The sequence below is a fragment of the Trichophyton benhamiae genome (assembly GCF_000151125.1).
Source record: "Trichophyton benhamiae CBS 112371 chromosome Unknown contig00142.0, whole genome shotgun sequence".
Lineage (NCBI taxonomy): Eukaryota > Fungi > Ascomycota > Eurotiomycetes > Onygenales > Arthrodermataceae > Trichophyton > Trichophyton benhamiae.
Genome location: NW_003315099.1, coordinates 399,189 through 417,594, shown reverse-complemented (window position 1 = coordinate 417,594; position 18,406 = coordinate 399,189). Strand labels below are relative to the sequence as shown.

Here is an 18,406-nt window from a genome sequence, read left to right as displayed (position 1 = left end):
TGAGCCGCTGGGCATGAGCCCTTTCCTTTCCCCCGGGAGCTTTCTTGTTGCCGTGTGGTGATGCTCGGGGTGTGTCGTCTTTATAGTGATCCTGGGCTGTTGGCCCTCAAAAACAAAAGAGAATCCCCCCTTTTTGCGCAATTTTAATATACCCAACTCCAAAATGGTCAGAGGCAAAACGAGAGAATGAAAATGACAAGGAAACAGAAGAAGAAAGAGTACAAGATCTTAGGTTGCTGGTCGTAAATGCAGCAGTAAAACAGTTGCCTTCTCTCAGTAACCCCGTCTCTCCAAACCAATAACCTGCTCTGTTAACTTTGTTTTTAGCGCCAGTTGAGTAGTACGGAGTATCCTTCACAGACAACTATTTTTCAGCAGTAGAATAAACCTGGTCGTAGGTGCTGGCGCGTGGCGGACGGGTGCGAGGAGGTCGTATGATATTACTGTGAGGCTGGTGGCATAGCGCTCCTCTTTACGGTGGCGCGGTATGCGATGACACGAGGAACAAGGACAAGAAATGTACAAGAAGAGGCCACCAAGGAAGGCAACGCTGAACGAACCGACCTCTGGATGAGTTAGAGGTGGTTGGCGATGCACAAAGGAGGTTGGAGTTGAGGTTGAGAAAACTGGCGACGTTCAGGGTTTTGACCTTCTCTTAGGCGTTTCGTTGCTTATGTGATCACCCGATCACCTGATACTCTTCGGGCCGTTGTTTATCCAATATCACGTGTGCGTCTCTTACGTCAGCCATGTGTGTGAGCTTCATTGCCAGTAGAGCCGCGATAGCATCACTGCAACACTGCAACCATTCGCGATTTATATATTACGGGCGCAGCGACGGCGCAGAGCTGGTTGATACGTATAGTGTACTGGCTTGACTAAATTTGCATGAACAAAGGCAGTGACGAAGCTATCTAGTCAAGGAGAGGAAAGTTTTGCTTCACCAAACAAACTAGATGCTACGATGGCATCTAGCCCTCTCTCCCTCCGGCAGCGGCAGATCGGTACGTTCGCCCTCTGTTTTACCATCTAAGATATGACTCTGACATACTCCATCAGCTTCAATTGAGCATATTTTAAATCTGAACCATGAAATTCCTCCTCAAAACGAGCTTCAGGGGGAGTCTGCTGCAGGCAAAAACGGTCTCATACCTCGGGCTGCCCCCCTACTGAATGAGGATGGCGACCCAGTGTGGAAGATACTTGTCTTTGATAATCTTGGACGCGATGTCATTAGCAGTGTTCTTCGTGTTAATGACCTTCGAAGCTGGGGAGTTACAATCCATCTGTTCGTGCTTATTACCCCCCATATTCCGTTTGGTGGCCGTAGCTGACCACTAAATAGTAATCTAAACTCACGGCGCTACCCTATTCCAGATGTGCCGGTTATATACTTGGTTGAGCCAACTATTGAAAACATCAAAATGATCACCTCCGATCTATCTAAAGGCCTCTACTCCCCCGCATACGTGAACTTCCTCTCCTCCGTTCCCCGACCTATTCTCGAAGACTTTGCTGCAGAAATTGCCGCTACTGGAACAGCAGACAAGGTCGCCCAGATTTATGATCAGTATTTAAATTTTACCGTTGCAGAACCGGAGCTATTCAGCTTAGGCATGGGGAAGGATACATACTGGAAAATCAACAGCGCTACAACCAAGGATGAAGAGCTGGATGTTGTTGTGGACAGAATCGTCAGCGGTCTGTTCAGTGTCAGTGTCACAATGGGTGAGTTCATGTCTATCTCAAGATCAAAAACTGTTACTAATGTTCTACTATCCAGGATCGATACCCATTATCAGATGTCCAAAGGGTGGTGCCGCCGAGCTTATAGCTGCAAAACTTGATCGCAAGCTTCGAGATCATATATTAAATTCGAAAGACAACTTATTTTCCGGTGGCTCTCAACGACAGGGTACTGCATTACCCTCTAGCCGGCCTGTTCTGATAATAGTTGATCGAAATGTTGACCTTGTCCCAATGCTTTCTCACTCGTGGACGTACCAATCGCTCATTCACGATGTTTTGAAGATGCATCTGAACCGCATAACAGTACAGTCGCCTATCGACGAGTCCGATCTAAGTAAAGGCATGACGACTAAATCTTATGATCTGAATGTGAATGACTTCTTCTGGAATCGAAATGCAGGGGTGCCTTTTCCACAGGTTGCGGAAGATATTGATGCAGAATTGACCCGATATAAAGACGATGCAAACGAGATCACGAAGAAGACGGGGGCATCGTCCATTGAGGACCTCAATATTGATGCGGGTGCGTCTGCCCAGCACCTGAAGACTGCTATTACACTTCTACCCGAACTACGCGAGCGGAAAGCACTTCTTGATATGCATATGAATATCGCCACGGCCTTGCTCAAAGGGATCAAAGACCGCCAACTCGATAACTTCTTTCAGCTTGAAGAAAACATCAACAAGCAAAACAAAACGCAGATGCTGGAGATAATATCAGATCCCGAGAGAGGAAAGAACCCAGTCGATAAATTAAGGTTATTTATCATCTGGTTCTTGAGCACGGAGTCAGATCTGTCTCGTGCTGAACTCAACCGTTTTGAAGAAGCGTTGAAACAGGCTGGTTGCACTGATATCAGCCCCATAGCGTACGTGAAACGCGTACGGGAGATCACTAGAATGACGATGATGTCAACATCGACATCAACCGCACCTCAGCAGCCCTCCTCCGACCTTTTCCGTGGCTTTTCCTCTCTCTCCAACCGGCTGACGGACCGCATTACAGCTGGCGCCTTAGGCGCGAACTTTGACTCACTTATTTCAGGTGTCAAGAACTTCCTTCCAGCCAACAAAGATCTTACCATTACGAAGATTACTGAATCGATCATGGACCCATCAGCGGCCTCCAGCTCAACCATTGCACTCACAGAGAACTACCTATACTTTGACCCACGGAGCGCCAATGCTCGTGGCGCCATGCCTCCTTCAATTGCATCCACTCGCAACGCCCAGTCTGGTGGATCTGCAACAAGCGGAACAAATGCCACATTCGGCCAAAGACGCCAGGCGTTCAATGAAGGTATCGTTTTCACTGTCGGCGGCGGCAGCATGGACGAGTATGGTAATTTGCAGGACTGGGTACATCGGACCGGCGGCGGACAGGCCGGTGCGGGAATCTCGGTCGGAGGAAGCGGAACGAACGCTGGTGCAGGCGGCACGGCCCATTCTTCTGCCCTTGGTTCGGGCAGAAGAGTAGTGTATGGCAGTACCGAATTGTTGAATGCGGATGACTTTTTGACAGAAGCTCTGGGGAAACTCGGACACGAGAGTTGATGATGACTTGAGTGATGAAGTGGAAATCAATAAGTTCACACAGCCTTAACGATAATAGTAAATATAGTTCTATCCACGTCGATTACTCCGTACTCCTTTTCCTTTTATCGCAAGGCAAGGTAGTTGCTGTAGAGCAAAGGTTTCTTCTAGGTAACGAGACAAGAAATAATCGTGGAAAAGAAAAGAGAGAAAAAAAAAAAAAGAAAAAAGCACCCCCGCCCGGACTCGAACCGGGATAGTCAGATATCAGAGGACGCCATCCTTGGTGGATCACGTGGCTTAGAAGTCTGAAACGTTAACCATTACGCCACGAGGGCTGATTGCGCTTAGAGGTCGGACCTCGAGAAACAACAAGAGGCACAAGCAGCCGGAGCCATCAAGCCCACCAACATCAAAGCCCACCTGAATAGTCAATAGAAGATAGAAGATGGAATGGGAATTATTGTCAGCCATGAGCAGAGAAAAGTGACCGGCCGTTTGAAACCGGTCTCTTGCTGTAACTACTAGCCATTTTCTCATCCTGTAAAAACCAGAAAAGCAGGAAAAGAGCCAATCAACCGCCAAAACCTGCACGGCATAGGCTAGTTATCCAGGCAGGCTATTGTGACCAGTAGCTAGCCATTATCTTTTGATTCCTCTTCTACCTCTGGCTCATCTCGGGTGGCCATGCTGATGTGGATCTAGGTTCCTCGACTTAGGGAGGCGATCGAGCGAGCTGACGGAGCTTTCAGGAGAGGAAGATCGTGAGGCCTTGAGGTTTGGGAGTCCTGTAGCCAACGGGCCGGTAGTGAACAGTCCTATTCTCGCTCGATCGGATATAGATGCATTCTGACAGTGGCCACATATGTACGTATTAAAGCCGTTACCTCTGCAGTCCTCGCAGTTGTGTTCTCTAAGCAAGCTCATTAGCCCCTGAGTCAAATCATAGAAAATGCGGTTGCTGCAAGTGCGGTTGCTGCAAGTGAAGTTGATATTGATGATTAAAGAGGTTGGTTGAAACGCCCTTACCGGGGTGGATTGCCTGCGCAAGATCTGCAGGTAAGAAAGGTTCTACCATTATTGCAGAATATGTGCTGTGGGTCCAAATAAATGGTTGTGCGCCAGTCGTCATTATTTGGTTGTGTCATTGTATCAAAATTCGTAACTCGCCTGGGAATCACGATGGCAGGCATCAGAATACAGCAGTGTCTCGAGGCTGGGCGTATCTGCGAATTCAGACAGCCAAAGTAAAAACAAGGTATGCTTTTGGTTTTTCTAGTCGTATTTATGTAGGATATCTGATATCCAAGATATAAACGAGGCTTCTTGTAAAAAAATTGCCGAGGAGGGAATGGAGGTAGCAGGAGTAGATATCACCGTCTACAGACTCTCTCCAACACCCGGCCAGATCGATATTTAAGTAGAAAACCGCAGGCTAACAGATGGTGCGGCTATTGATTCCGATGGGCCCTCGAGCACTTGGTCGGCGTAACCTACCACACATAGCTTTGTGCAGGTGCGGCAACTGAGAACCACACTACAGGATAAGCTCTCGATTGCCGTACAACGGTAACGCTTCTCTAGGGGATGGGAATCGGCTAAAGGCAAGGAGAACAGCTGTATAAGTTAGGTTGATTCAGGCATAGCGGGTTTCAATTACCGTAACTTGAGCCTTGACCCTACGTCACTTGGCTTCTGTTAGCTCCTGAGTAATTGCTGATACAGGCAAAATAGCATCGAATGTATGCTCGGGTGACACCAATATGGGCCTAATTGAGCACAACCTGCACACGACGTGCACTTCCTGGGTTTCCTCGATCTAGAGATAACATGTGCAGAACCCGGTGGTTTGTGTTGAGTAATGGGTAACTATCACATGAAATAAGGATTCAAGATGTGTCATAGCAGACATTGGCATGTAGCATATAAACAGTGCTTTCAACGGGCAATCATTCGCCTCAAAGGGTTATGTAAATCTGCTTACTTGCGCCATTCATTGGTTATGGTTTGCATGACTATGTTATCATTGCATATGAACCTGCAACATGGGATGCTAGATTTCCATTTCCTGCGATTCATCCTCCTGGAGCAAGCCATAGCTGGTTATGTGCCTGTCTCATAGGGCATTCGGAAAAAAAAAAAAAAAAAAAAAAAAAAAAAAAAAAAAAAAAAAAAAAAAAAAAAAAAAAAAAAAAAAGGTGGTCGCATGCATATTTCAAAGAGCAAATCAGGTTGGAAGAAAGGTGTCCAGTGCTCGGAAAGACCGTGTTGATAATACCGAGTACGAACCGAATAATTGGATTGAGTGTCAAATGACGAGGACTCCAGCAGGCTTACAAGCCACTAGAGGTTCCTGTTAATCATCGTGTAACATAACGGCCTTTGATGGGCCATTACCTCCACACCGCTACGTCCTAGGGTAGCATCGAGTATTTGGCATTCTCATTTCTACAGCATCAGCCTGTCCAAGCTTATTCTTTCGTTGAGGTATTGGTATAACGTTCAGCATTACCCATGTACACACGGAGGTAAGCGGAAATTACACCACTGTGCAATCTGCCAATTCAGTGTTCAACATGGAGACCCAAGAACAAGGTCCAAAGCCCATGTCAGGGACGCTGTGTAATCGAGATAATTCAAGAGCTTGGTGATAGGATATCTAGGCGCCAGAATATCTAGTGGTGGATATCCTCGGAGTGGGACAGGAGTAAAAATAGCCGAAGAGTCCCAGGGCCAAGTGTGCATATTGTTTGGTCGAGCCTTGTCATGCATCACCAGGCACCAGCAAGGTAAAAAGCAATAGAGCTGGATACGGTGGAGTGTACTCCAGGTTTAGACTGAGAGAGAGAGAGAGAGAGAGAGATCAGCCAGTGATTTTGATGTTCAGATGCAAAGAGCATTGGGTGAGTCCTGCAAGTCAAGCAAATCAGACACTTGTTGTCCCTAAGCATACTCTCTGGGTAAGTTTCGGGTAACAAGAAACAGAGCAGATACTGGGTATAGTCTGCCTCAGCCCCAAAAGAAGAAACGAAAGAGAGTGGCCCTGGGCAGGGGATGAATATAGTCCATCAATAATGAATGAGAGCTCTTCGCAGGCAAAGAACAGCTGGGAGCAAAGGAGGAAGCGATTGTTGCACAAGCGACACTGGCCTGCCTAAAGCAGATTGTTGCATGAAGCATTAACTATTGATTAGTTACCTCCCAGCCAGTTCTGAGTAAAGAGAGACAGCTGTGAGAAGCCTAGTTAGTTGTTTCGGTGACCGGATCCTTGATAACGGGGGGGCGAATCGCCATCCGATCTCGTCGATGTTAAAGGGCACTGCTGGAAGTCGCTTCGTATTTTCTGCTCTTCCTTTCATTTTCTTTTTTCTTTTTCTTTTTCTTTTTCTTTTCTTTTGTTTTTTCGGTTACCCTTGACTAGTTACGTAGTTAACTAACCATCGAGAAAGTAATGGAGATTGGTTATATACCTATTATTAAAACAAATGCCGAGGGCAAGATCAAGCAGTCAGGTCGACGTATTCCTAAGTGTTCCCTAGATTCAGGTAACTAGTTATAGCAAATCCGATGTCATTAAGGGAGATCGAGTATCGACGCACTGGAGGATGAAAATGGTTACTCTTCTCAAGGAGGTACAGCCTGATCGATCATTGAGTTCGAGCCGAGCTGCACGAACAGCCTTCTAATGTTGAAGATCACAAGTAGCTGACAGGAAAAGTGTCCCATTTTGGATCGCATCAGGTTCGGCTAGAAATAATATGGAAGAGACGGTCAGCATGAGGTCAGACTAGGATTCGGGACCGAGTGATTGAAACAGTTCAGAAATAACAATGCAGCTACCCGGGCTTGTGCCACAGTAGTTAACTAGTTAGTTAACATAGTTAACTCTGCGATGATCTGAAAATCAACTTTAGCCAGTTAACTAAAACCCCTTCGTGTCCTGTATAACCTGATCCTTCGAGGGTTGTACCCCGAAGACCTGTCGAATAGTTAACCGCAATGCATCCCAGCGTAAATGTCACATCTCAATAAGCCATTGGTTACTTTCAATAGATATGCTCCAGCATTTAATCAAGACGGCGATCGAGAAGTGCAGTATAGCGAGTAAATACGGGCAATACTCAATGAGAGAACGTGTTGGTTTGGAATACGTAGCTAACTAACGAACTAGCTAGTTACTTAATTAAGCTAGCAAGATAGTTAACTACATAACTAATGGTTGTGAAGTAACGAGTTAAATACCCCAAGCAAAGAATGGAGATAAAATCATAGAAACCCCCCCCCCCCCTCCCCATCTTCCTGAACTTCAAATAACCCCCGTAAACAAATACCCATAGTACTTTCAGATGAATTAAGAGCCTCCTTCGAGGCATGTCCCTATTGTTAAGAAAAAAAGGTCAAAATACTAAATGATAAGCCCTGCCCCATGTCCATTGTGAACTCCGGATCCCAGCTCCATACCATTACCCTGCTATCTGCCGTCAACTATACCTAGGCGTGAGAGGAACGAAGGTGGTCTGGATTGTAAACCCCGGTAAACTAAAATAAAAATAAAAAAATCGAACCATGAATAGAAGACCAATGGATCAGGGGTGAAAAAGAAAGAAGGTAGTAAAGTAAGATGCAGCAGCTCGGAAGGTGGATATAGGGACCTGTTTGTCTTGCGTCTTTTTAATCAAAGAAGCCTGGAGGTAGGGAAGCAAGAGCAACAACAGTCCCGACTCCACCTAAAACGGCCCCAGTGATAGCTGTAGCAGCATAGCGAGCAAAAACCGCAATACGAGAAGGCTGCTCGGCATTGGAAGATTTCGCTCGCTTCTGTGGAGGATTGTACTCAATTTCCTCAGTTGTATCATTGACTGGGAGGTTCTCTTGAGGTTGGGCATCAGGGAGAATTTCGCCGTCTATGGCCTCAGCAGCACATAAGTCATCAAACTTACGCTTGGTACCACAAGCGTGGGAGCTAGTTGGTGATGATGGAGTGGGACCAACTTGTTTTGTGGTTGTTTTCTTAGCAAGTTTATCTAGATTCTCCTTCGTTAGAGAGTTATGAGATGGCTCATTCTGGGTGGGAGCCGGCTGCAATGGAAGTCCATATGTATTCAGATGAGAGAGTTGACGTCGAAACGGGTCATGTATCTCGGTGAATGTAAGGGGCTGTCTCCCTAAGAACGGAACATGGCACTGATAATTTATATCCGGGATGTTGCCGACTGGAGGGCGGCCTGTTGAATGAGGTTGAATGTAAGGCCGCAGGCCGAATGGCCTTTCTCCGGCAGGATAGGGGGCACGTGAAAACCAAGGGCCTGTGGCGCTATCGCGACAGGCGCGCGTGGAGGAGATATCTGCCTCGCGCTCGGCCGGGTCTGGAGATGACTTGATGGATATGATATCCGCGCCTGACTTTGGCTGTAATGGTGTCGTTTGCCACTGGAAGGATGGGTCATGTTCTGCGTCAAGAATTTGACTACCCCCGTTCTCACTTTGAACCTCGCTATCTTCGTCGTCATCTGGAACAGCATATGTGTTTGTGGCTGGTAATTCACAGGAGGGTATGGCCTTAGAAGGGTCGTTCCATGTATAGCTAATACGAATTTTGACTGGTTTATATGAGTCTACGGCGTCATGCAAGTTAGTTCTGTAAGCCTATAGGATTCCAATTGGAAGTCCATGCATACCTTCTCCTCTATTGACGGTGGCTCCCAGGACAACTATGTCACCACTTGAGACTAGTTTCAGTCCTGAAGTCAGCTTGGTGTCATTTAGCAACGTTCCGTGCAAAGAGTAGAGATCTTTGATATGGATTTCCTATAGAGTATCACAGTCAGAATGGAGGAGGATATTTGATGGTAGCCAAGATGAGTTACCTTCTTTATAACATCCACAAATAATTCAGCATGGTTGCGAGAGACAACACGATTATCGAATCGAAGATTATCCTTGCTAGCCTTTAACAGGCTCTTCCCGGACTGCGATGAGCGGCCGATGATGCAACGATACATAGTAGACGAGAAATAGACATCCCGTTCCCCTATATCGTCACCTCCATCAAGGGTAACGGCGTGTAGGGTTACTACGGAAGAGAATTTTCACGTTAGCTCCTGACTTGTAATCCTAGCATGTTGCCATCCCTCGAGTAATAGGGCGAAGACGACACGGGATTAATCTACCTGTAGCCATAGGCACGCGATGCGGATATGAGCAGTTGGAAATCACTTTGAAGTTGAGCGTGGTGAGCGATCCCTTCTTCCCTCTCTTTCTTGTGGTATAGTGAGAAATATTGTTGTGGCTGCTGCGGGGTGCAGCGGATACAACACACACCGGGCCGGTGACGTAACAGGCGCGGGTTTAGTAAGATGTATTAAAAATAACTAGCGAGGCACTCGATCGGGGTTAGTTACCCAGCCCTATACAGAGGAGAGAACAAGCGTGTAGATGATAGTATTATGGACTGTGAGGGAGACCATGTCACTGCAGAAGAAGAGCAGGAAGAGGAAAAGCCAGGCATCGAGGTGCAAGACGTTGGAGGGAGCGGCAGTTACGGCGTCTGCCGGCTAAGGGTGGGGCTCAGCCAACGAGCGAGCCGGTTAAGCGCCAAGTATCTCTCCACCAAGAACACGAGACAGGGTACTTCGGCTAGTTAAACTTTAAGTCGCCAGCCCCGTTAGTCCGTTAGTTCGCGTCATAATACATACATAAGTGGTCGTTGGATGGCGATAACAAGACAAACTGGAGAAACCAAGATAATATGAGACCATGATAGTATACATTACGCGCAGGAGAAGAACATAGAACGGCAAAGCGCCCACCTTCATCAACTGTAGCCGCAAAAATGGGGGAAAAAAGGAAAGCAAGTGGCCACTACTTATTTACAGTACAGGAAGACAATGGGGGACAAAAGGTGTAGTAAAACAGAAGCAGGATAAGAAAGCGTACACGGTTCCAGGAAGTCAGCCACGTGGATATAATCCCTCCTCTGCCACTCATCTCTCTCTCTCTCTCTCTCTCTCTCTCTCTCTCTCTCTTTTATGGGCAGTATTGTTGGTTGGTTGTTGTGTTCGAGTTTAGAAACCACCAGGAGCACCGAGTCCCGCTGCACCGCCCATCTGCGCTAGTCTGGCGGCAAGCTTAGGGTACTTCTCCTGCACCTCGAGCTGGGCGCGAGTGGCTTCGGCGTATGAGACGGCATTTATCACCTCTGCCTCTGTTCGTGCTAATTCGGCAGCGCGCTCGAAATACTTCAAGGCTTGAGAAACTTTTCCTTGCTGGAGAAGAAGTTGAGCTAGGGTAGCAATCGCAATATCGCAATCAGGATCAACTAGAAAGACTCGGTTAGTAGGCGCCAAAGAAAATCGAAAAGGAGCATCGTGTGAGTCTTACTAATAAGAGCCTTCTGGCAGAGGTTTTCAGCTTCTTGGAAATCCTGCTTCCACTGGAAGATAGCAAGAGCCTTATTAATTAGGGGCAGAACGTTGATGCTCCAGGGTTTGTTAGATTTCTCTAGTTCAACGGCACGGTCAAATTTCTCAATGGCTTCGGAGAATTTCTGCATATCAAGCAGAAGCTCGCCATAGTAATTGTAAACCTCAGCCACATTCTCGAAGTTCTTGAGGGTCCGCTTGAATGTAGCCATTGCTGATGCAACAGAGCCTAGCTTGTACTGAGTAACACCCAATTGAATATGTGAGTAAATGAAGTCCCGGTCAAGGTCAATTGATTTTTGGTAATCCTTGGCAGCCTCCCCAAGCTCGCCAAGGATGAAATGAAGTTGTGCTCGATGGTAATAAATATCTGGGTCATCCTTGTTCTGGGTCACAGCCAGGTCGAAATCGTCCTGTGCTGATTCCCTGTTGCCTATCAAACGGAATTCAAGCGTCAGTATGTGGCACGATATGCTAATAAAATGCGGTCAGACATACCCATCTCGAGGTATAAGCTAGCACGTTTGATGTAACTCTGCACAAGCGATGGATCAAGTTCAATGCTCTTGTTTAGGTCGGTAAGTGCTGCGGCTGCTTCGCCAGCTAGGTAGGTGAAGGTTGCGCGCATATTTAGGGCTAAAGCTTCAAGCTTGCCGAGTTCACCTAACTCCAAGGCCTTTTCAAATGCTCGTGCGGCCTCATCGTATCCATCTCCAGTTGACTTGGCAACTGCCAATAATCCCTTTCGGAGCTGGCCTAGACCACTGTCTTCCTTCAACTCAACAGATTCGTCAAGCTCTTCCGGAACCGGCTTTGGTCGGAAGCTCTGGAGGTAGTTTGAGACAAAAGTAGCACTGGGCAACTTCTTTCCCTTGCCTTCGAGGATAGCGCGGCCCTTCTCTTCGGCTACCTGTTTCAGTAGCCTCTCCACCGCAGCTTTGCCAGTGTCACTGGCGAATCCATCAAGAATACAGCTGGCAGTGTAATCAAGTAGGGCCTCGCTGTATTTTCCAAGCTTATCATATGCGTTTGCCCGTCTGTTCATTGCCTTGATATACTCATCATCCATGGCCAAGGCCGCGGTAGTATCCTCTACCACCTTCTCCCATTCACCGAGGGCGTTATAACAGGCGGCGCGATTAGAATAGTAGACAGGATCAGGTTTGCAGAGAATTGCCTTGCCATAGAGCTCGATTGCTCGGTTGTAGTCCTTTGAACCAAACGCTTTGTTTCCGGCAGCTTTAAGGATCCCAGCATAGCGTTCTCTCGTCTATATGAAAGATAAAGCCTTTAGCATCTAGGTTATAGAGTTCGCCATTGATTTAAACGTACCTGAGCAGGTAGGCTGTCTACGTTGGACTCATCAACGTCTGGGAGTTCTTCTGGTGCCTGCTCCGTTGCCGCTTTGGGTTCTATATATTTCTCAGGTTAACAAATTCAACAGCAATGGGCGACCGATTAAACCGCCATACCAGATTTCTCCGACGTGGCGGCTTTCTTTTCCTGCTCCGCCTTCTTTTCCTTTCGCCGTTCTTTTTTGCTCTTGCGCTTCTCTCCCGATTGACCAGAAACCTGGGTTGGTCTACCGGTGTCAGACAAATAGTAAACCACACCAGCGCTTGTCACGACAACCGCAACACCAGCGATTGTGTAGACTAGAGCCTTGTTTTCTGAGGCCCATGATGAAATACGATCCCAAACCGAAGGTGACGATGAAGCAGCGGTATTCTCGATGTGCTGCTGAATAGTGGATGATGGCAGCGATGGGACGACGGGTTGGATGGGTGCCATGGCTGCGATGAAGGTGTCTAATTCACTGGGTAAACAGCGACCGGCACCAGTGTCAAATCTATAAAACAAGCGCTATCCACTCGATCAGGATGCCTCAATAAACCGCTGGTAGCGAGACTGGCCAGAAGCGTGAGCTGGTAGTTCTTTGTATAATAAAGTTGTGGAAGTTGAACTGGTTTGGAGTCCCTCCCCCCGGGTGAATTTTGGAGCTGGAGACAAGAAAGAACAGGAATTAAAAGAGAAAATAAGAAAACCCTCCGATGGGAAACGAATTAGAAATGCGGAAAAGGGCTGCGTAAGATCTATCGGAACGGGGCTTGAGAAGAAGCGAAGATGAAGTGCTTGCGAGAGAAAACATCGTGCAAGCTCTTTGGGAAGTAGAAAATTTCTGGGTTGCTTATGTAATCTCGTATAACTAGAAGAAGCTCAACTTCAACTTGTATTTTGCACATCAACGACAACCACCGACAACATATACCATAACCAACTGGGTCGCCGAGGCATTTGCTACAGCTTACGGTTGTGAAGGGCATCTGTGGCTAGAGAAAATGATGGATATCAGCGGCGTGATCTGAATCTTGGCCTCCAAATCACGAGTAGATACCTATAAACGCCCGTGAGGCTGCCAGAGGGGACATCATGGCTGATGCCAACTCTGATTTCCGCGTTATATCCACCTTACGCTACGATCCAGAGCTTGTGAATGAGATAAACAACCCGGTCGGCCACCTGGAATTGCATTTAGCGCCCTTCTACCTCCTTACATACCACCGTGGACGGCTCCTGGATGCTGTGTCTGACTTCCACTGGGAGGCGGCTATTTCACGAATGCAACAGGCTGCATCCGCCGAGAAATTTGCTGAGACTCTCAATGCCCACTTACCAGACAAATCTCGGCCTTGGCGTTTGCGCATACTGTTAGATCGTAAGGGCGAGCTGACTGTGGAGGCTTCACCTATTCTCTCGCCTTTAAGCTCTCATATCTTCTTTCTTCCGCCTCAGCCTTCGTTCTCATCCTTGTGTACGCATAATAAGGATGTTATCCACTGGAAACTACGGCTGGATACGCAGCCCACTGAACCATCTCTATTCACCAAGCACAAGACCACTGTTAGAGACGTGTATGATGCCGCCCGGATGAGGGCCAACCTACCATCTGTGGCCGCCCCAATTGAAGTTTTAATGTACAACCTTAATGGTGAAGCCATGGAAGGCAGCATCACCACCGTTTACTTTAGAAAAAGAGTAGTTGATGAAACATACGACTCAGCCACCGTTGTTGATGAATGGATCACACCTCTACTATCTTGTGGCGGAAACTCAGCAACAACTCGGCGTTATGCTCTGGATACCGGCATCTGCTCCGAGGGTGTCATCCGGGTTGACACACTAAAGTCCGGGGAAGAGGTATGGCTGAGTAATGGAGTAAGAGGATTTATGCCAGCTGTATTAGAGCTGTAGAAGCGCGGCAAAATGAGTCCTTTGGTATGTTATATTTTACGGATGGCTCTAACTTTAACTTCTAGAGAATCAATACACAATTATACTGAACGCTCCTGTGGTATTTGGAATATAGGACACGATGCCCTTGCATATTGGCTCAAAAAAACCCAAAGCCATGGATGCAACAGCACACATTCAAAGGAGAAATCATGCCCCCTGCCCAAGGAGCACCAGATTAGCGACGTTCATCACGGTAATAAAAAGCCACACCAGCCCAGCGACGACAGCGATGTACCATGAGTTTGCCATTTTAATAATGCTTTCACCCTGGTGTGCAGCCCCAACGACCTGACGGTTGTTCCGGAATATGCCTTCATTGGGTGCAAGACAACGTGCACTCCCGGGCTGGACTGTCATATACTTGTTGAGACAAGTAAAGTAGATCAGGGGTGCCGTAATAAATGGCAGTACAATACTCAATACTACTTGGGATGCGTTCAATGTTGCGTTCAGTCCCTGACGCCCCACAGCTGCTGCGATTATGATGCTTGGGACGATACTGATACTTCGAGTTACCAAACGTCGTAGCCAGGGCCGAAGCTTCCAATTCAAGGCGCCCTCGCTCACCATTTGGCCAGCAATGGTACAAATAACTCCGGCAGAGATTCCAGAAAGCAGCAATGCCAGAGCAAAAATTGTACCCACTGCAGGAGAAATGGATTTTGACAAAAGCGCGTGGATCCCAAATATGTCTGCCTCTAGAGCATCCTTATTTTTGTATAAGGATGCACCTGCAACAATAAGAATTGCTGAATTGACAAAGAGGGCGAAGGAAAACAAGGAGACCGTCAGTTCGGCAATGGAGATTTTCAGCGAGTGTCTGATCGCGCGGATGGACGGAATGTAGTGCAATTTATCCTTGTCGACTCCTTCGTTGACGGAAGAAGATGCCGACAGTAGTTCTGGCGGCAAGAGTTTGCTTTTTGCATCATACTCTCGCAGACGTGGCTGAACTATTCCTGACCCTAGGTAGAGGCTGTGCGGCATGACTGTTGCTCCGAGAATACCACATGCTTGGTAGATGCTATCATCCGGTTAGCAATGTTTCATGGGTAAATGGGTGGGGTCATACGCTTGTCCCTCAACGAGCTGTCCGGACGGCAAATATCCCCTAAAGACTTCTCCTACAGTAGCGTTCTTGATGAGTGAAAGCTGGATGCAAAAACAAATGACTACGCCTAGCACCAAACACATGATCACAGCCTCAAAGGCACGCAGAGCCTTCATGGAACCATCTGGACGATAGAAAAACAGAATAATCATGACGTCGAAGATTGAGATTGCGCATCCGACAATCAGCGGTATCTTTGGGATAAGGAGATTCAAGCCGATCGCAAATCCAATTACCTATTTTATTTCAAGTCAGCAAGCTGGTCGGTCATAGGGTGATTAGTACGAGGACTCTACATACTTCAGCAATATCAGTGGCAATAATGGCCACTTCGGCAAGAACATATAGCAGGATGTTGAGCCACCGTGGGAGAAAGGCTCTGCATGCCTCTGCTAAATTTAATCCACTTACAGTTCCAAGCTTAATAGCAAGGGACTGGAGCAAAATGGCGAATAGGTTCGCCATGAGAATGACAAACAACAACCGAAACCGATACGATGCTCCAGCAGCAATCCCAGTTGAATAATTACCAGGGTCAACTAGAAGGAATGATATTAGCACTGACATAGACGCTCTTAAAATGAGAATGAAGAATGTCCCATACTGTACGCCACAGATACCATAAATCCCGGGCCAATAAAAGTGCAAAATTTGAGCAAAACTTTCTTAACTCGCTCAATTAGGGAATCACGGCTATTCTCTGGGCCAGAGGGGCCAGCAGCTTCGTTATCGGGTGTAACAGTAGCTATTTGTGACAGAGGAAGTTTGTTATCTCCTCTTGGAAGCTGACCAGTCAGTGGACTGGCCAGCGAGTTCGACGCCTCGCCCGATCCCGTAGCAGGATGAGTATTGGCATTCTTATCACGATCAACATTCTGCGTTTCTCCATGCAAGGACTGCGGTTCCTCCCTCTTCAGCTCCCTCGAGTTGACAATGCCATTCAGGGCTTCATTGGTGACCAAATCGTTCGAAAGAGGATTCGGATTTTGGTTGTAGCCATCTCCTTCATATGGCTCATCCGTCCGAGAAGTCTTGTTCATAGTGACTCGTTCCAGTTAATCGGAATACGTAACTAGTATGCAGCCATCAAACTGCAATCGAGCTTGAGCACTTGGCAAGAAGAATAATTGAATGTCGGCGTAGGCTTAGGATATATTATTTTCCCTTCACTGCCCTCCTGAAAAGTGTTCCCTATATATTTACACATCGCCTCGTTGTGGATCTTCCGCTTCTCCTGATTGATCTTCATGTTACGTAATCCCGGTTACTTCTCGCGGCTTCCCTAATCCATCCGGATCCACGCCGCATATACGCCAAGAAATTAAGTGACTGCCACGTGCTTAGAACTTTGTTATCAATCTATTAGTCAGCGAGCACTATTTCAACTTTATTTTATCCAAGTCCGACGTTTAAAATGGAACTATCCACCACCATCTGTCTACAGATGCTTTTCCTTCAAGGCCCCGATAAATCAAGAAGCAAGCTGAATAAGATTGGGTCTTCATTGGCTCCAGCGTTGCAGAAGCATGTAACGAAGGTAGTCTCGGCACATTCAACATGTCCAAGATGAAGCAAAACTATGTGCATGTAACTGGTTGGGAAGTATGTACATCAATCAACATTCCGGCCACGGCAAGCGTCATATTGATCAAAATTAAGCAGCAGCACCCTATATCACTAGCATAAAGCTAGGGAAAGATGCATTTAGGGGATTAGTCCTTTATCGTCCACTTCCGTTGTAGAGGAGACGGTTGGTGGTGCCAGTTCCTGGGTTGCGGATAACGGCGTTACCAATCTGCTTCAAGCGGTCGCAGGCCTGAGCAACGCTAACACCCTGGGCAAGCATGGCAGCACCAACACCACAAACGTGGGGAGAGGCCATGGAGGTTCCGGACAGGGTACGGGTACCACCGCCTGGGGCAGCAGAGAGGATGTTGGAGCCGGGGGCATAAATGTCAACTATTCAAATGTGTTAGTCACGGAACGTGAGAGAGGTGAGGGGTAAGGTAGGCGCTGAGGATCGAATAATAACTTACCAATGGTACCCCAGTTGGAGAAAGAGGACTTCTGGTCATCAATGGTGGAGGAGGCGGCGGTGCAGACAGCTGGAGCAGAGGCCGGGGAAGAATTCTTGGCATCCCTCTATATTATTCAAAGTGTGATTAGTATCGTCGGGCAGGGAGTGAGGTGAAAGACCAGTAAGAACTTACGTTGTCGTTTCCAGCGGCGACAGCCACGAAGATACCAGCTTCCTGGGCGCGGGTGACAGCATCGTTGCTAGCCTGGCTGAAAGAGCCACCCAAGCTAAGGTTGAGGGCGGCTTTTCCGAGAGCGTTCTTGGATCGGGCGTCGGTAACACACCAGTCAATACCCTTTATCACACCAGAGGTAGAGCCGGAGCCTCCAGCGGAAAGGACTTTGACGGCGACAATGTTGGCCTTCTTAGCAACTCCGTATGTAGTGCCAGCGAAGGTACCAGCTGTGTGGGTTCCGTGGCCGTTGCCATCAGTGTTGTCGTTGTCGACGGTGTTGGTTCCCCAGCGGATACGGCCAGCGAATTCGGGGTGGCGGATATCAATACCGGTGTCAACGCCATAGATGGTGATGCCTTGGCCAGCAGAGCTGTCATAGACAAAGTCTTTGTTTCCAGGAGCCTTGTGGGAGACTCTGCCCAAACCCCAAGTGGGAGCGTTTGGCTGGGTGGTGAGAGCAGCCAGCTTGACAACGCGGTCATGCTCTACATAGTTGACCTAGACTTATCTGTCAGAATGAACCCGAAGAAAAGCAGAAATAAGGGTATAAATGGGCTTCAGAGGGCTTCAGGGCTAACCTTGTCATCTTTGAGGATAGATTCGATGGTGGCCTCGTCGAAGTGGCCGTTATAGGCTCTCCATCCGTTGATGTTGAAGGAGTCCTTGTGTCCGACGGTCTCGGAGCCACGCTTAGCCTTGTTGAGGCTGTGGGTGGCAGCAACAGAGGAGATATGGGAGTCAAAATCCTCAGCAGTAACACCGTCCTTCATGACAACGATGTAGGAGTTGGGGATGACATCGTTGCCGCCACGGTTGTGGAAGAAAGCGCGGGCATCGACGGCAGCGATGGCCGCGAGGAAGACGGAGATAACCTTGATGCAGCCCATTGTGAGGAGTTGCTAGATTTGGTCGATTGAAATGTTGATGAATTGCAGTCTAGACATGCTCGAGTTGATGGGATTGATGACCAGCTTTTATACCCGTCCAAAGACATTCCCCCTGCCCCCTTCACTTCACCCCGGCTACCCTAGGGAGACCTGGTCATC

At 47.7% G+C, this 18,406-nt stretch overlaps 6 protein-coding genes across 6 annotated transcripts; 2 read left to right on the top strand and 4 right to left on the bottom strand.

Moving 5' to 3' along the window:
• Positions 1–964: 964 nt before the first annotated feature.
• On the top strand, positions 965–3,303 carry ARB_00706 (uncharacterized protein; the record flags this gene model as incomplete). The annotated part of the gene is made up of 4 exons (XM_003013115.1): positions 965–1,004; positions 1,060–1,288; positions 1,346–1,728; positions 1,784–3,303. 4 exons carry the CDS (start codon positions 965–967, stop codon positions 3,301–3,303), a joined length of 2,172 nt encoding a protein of 723 aa, XP_003013161.1.
• Positions 3,304–7,953: 4,650 nt separating this feature from the next.
• On the bottom strand, positions 7,954–9,284 carry ARB_00705 (uncharacterized protein; the record flags this gene model as incomplete). Its single annotated transcript, XM_003013114.1, has 3 exons — positions 7,954–8,882; positions 8,961–9,090; positions 9,150–9,284. The coding sequence occupies 3 exons, from the start codon at positions 9,282–9,284 to the stop codon at positions 7,954–7,956; spliced, it is 1,194 nt and encodes a 397-aa protein (XP_003013160.1).
• A 1,062-nt stretch (positions 9,285–10,346) lies between these two features.
• On the bottom strand, positions 10,347–12,494 carry ARB_00704 (uncharacterized protein; the record flags this gene model as incomplete). The annotated part of the gene is made up of 5 exons (XM_003013113.1): positions 10,347–10,600; positions 10,663–11,136; positions 11,202–11,973; positions 12,036–12,115; positions 12,176–12,494. The coding sequence occupies 5 exons, from the start codon at positions 12,492–12,494 to the stop codon at positions 10,347–10,349; spliced, it is 1,899 nt and encodes a 632-aa protein (XP_003013159.1).
• Positions 12,495–13,133: 639 nt separating this feature from the next.
• ARB_00703 (uncharacterized protein) lies at positions 13,134–13,955 on the top strand (the record flags this gene model as incomplete). The annotated part of the gene is made up of 1 exon (XM_003013112.1): positions 13,134–13,955. One exon carries the CDS (start codon positions 13,134–13,136, stop codon positions 13,953–13,955), a length of 822 nt encoding a protein of 273 aa, XP_003013158.1.
• Positions 13,956–14,144: 189 nt separating this feature from the next.
• ARB_00702 (uncharacterized protein) lies at positions 14,145–16,148 on the bottom strand (the record flags this gene model as incomplete). Its single annotated transcript, XM_003013111.1, has 4 exons — positions 14,145–15,021; positions 15,070–15,344; positions 15,409–15,647; positions 15,713–16,148. 4 exons carry the CDS (start codon positions 16,146–16,148, stop codon positions 14,145–14,147), a joined length of 1,827 nt encoding a protein of 608 aa, XP_003013157.1.
• Positions 16,149–16,828: 680 nt separating this feature from the next.
• Positions 16,829–18,247, bottom strand: ARB_00701 (subtilisin-like protease SUB3; the record flags this gene model as incomplete). Its single annotated transcript, XM_003013110.1, has 4 exons — positions 16,829–17,067; positions 17,145–17,250; positions 17,319–17,858; positions 17,939–18,247. 4 exons carry the CDS (start codon positions 18,245–18,247, stop codon positions 16,829–16,831), a joined length of 1,194 nt encoding a protein of 397 aa, XP_003013156.1.
• Positions 18,248–18,406: the final 159 nt, after the last annotated feature.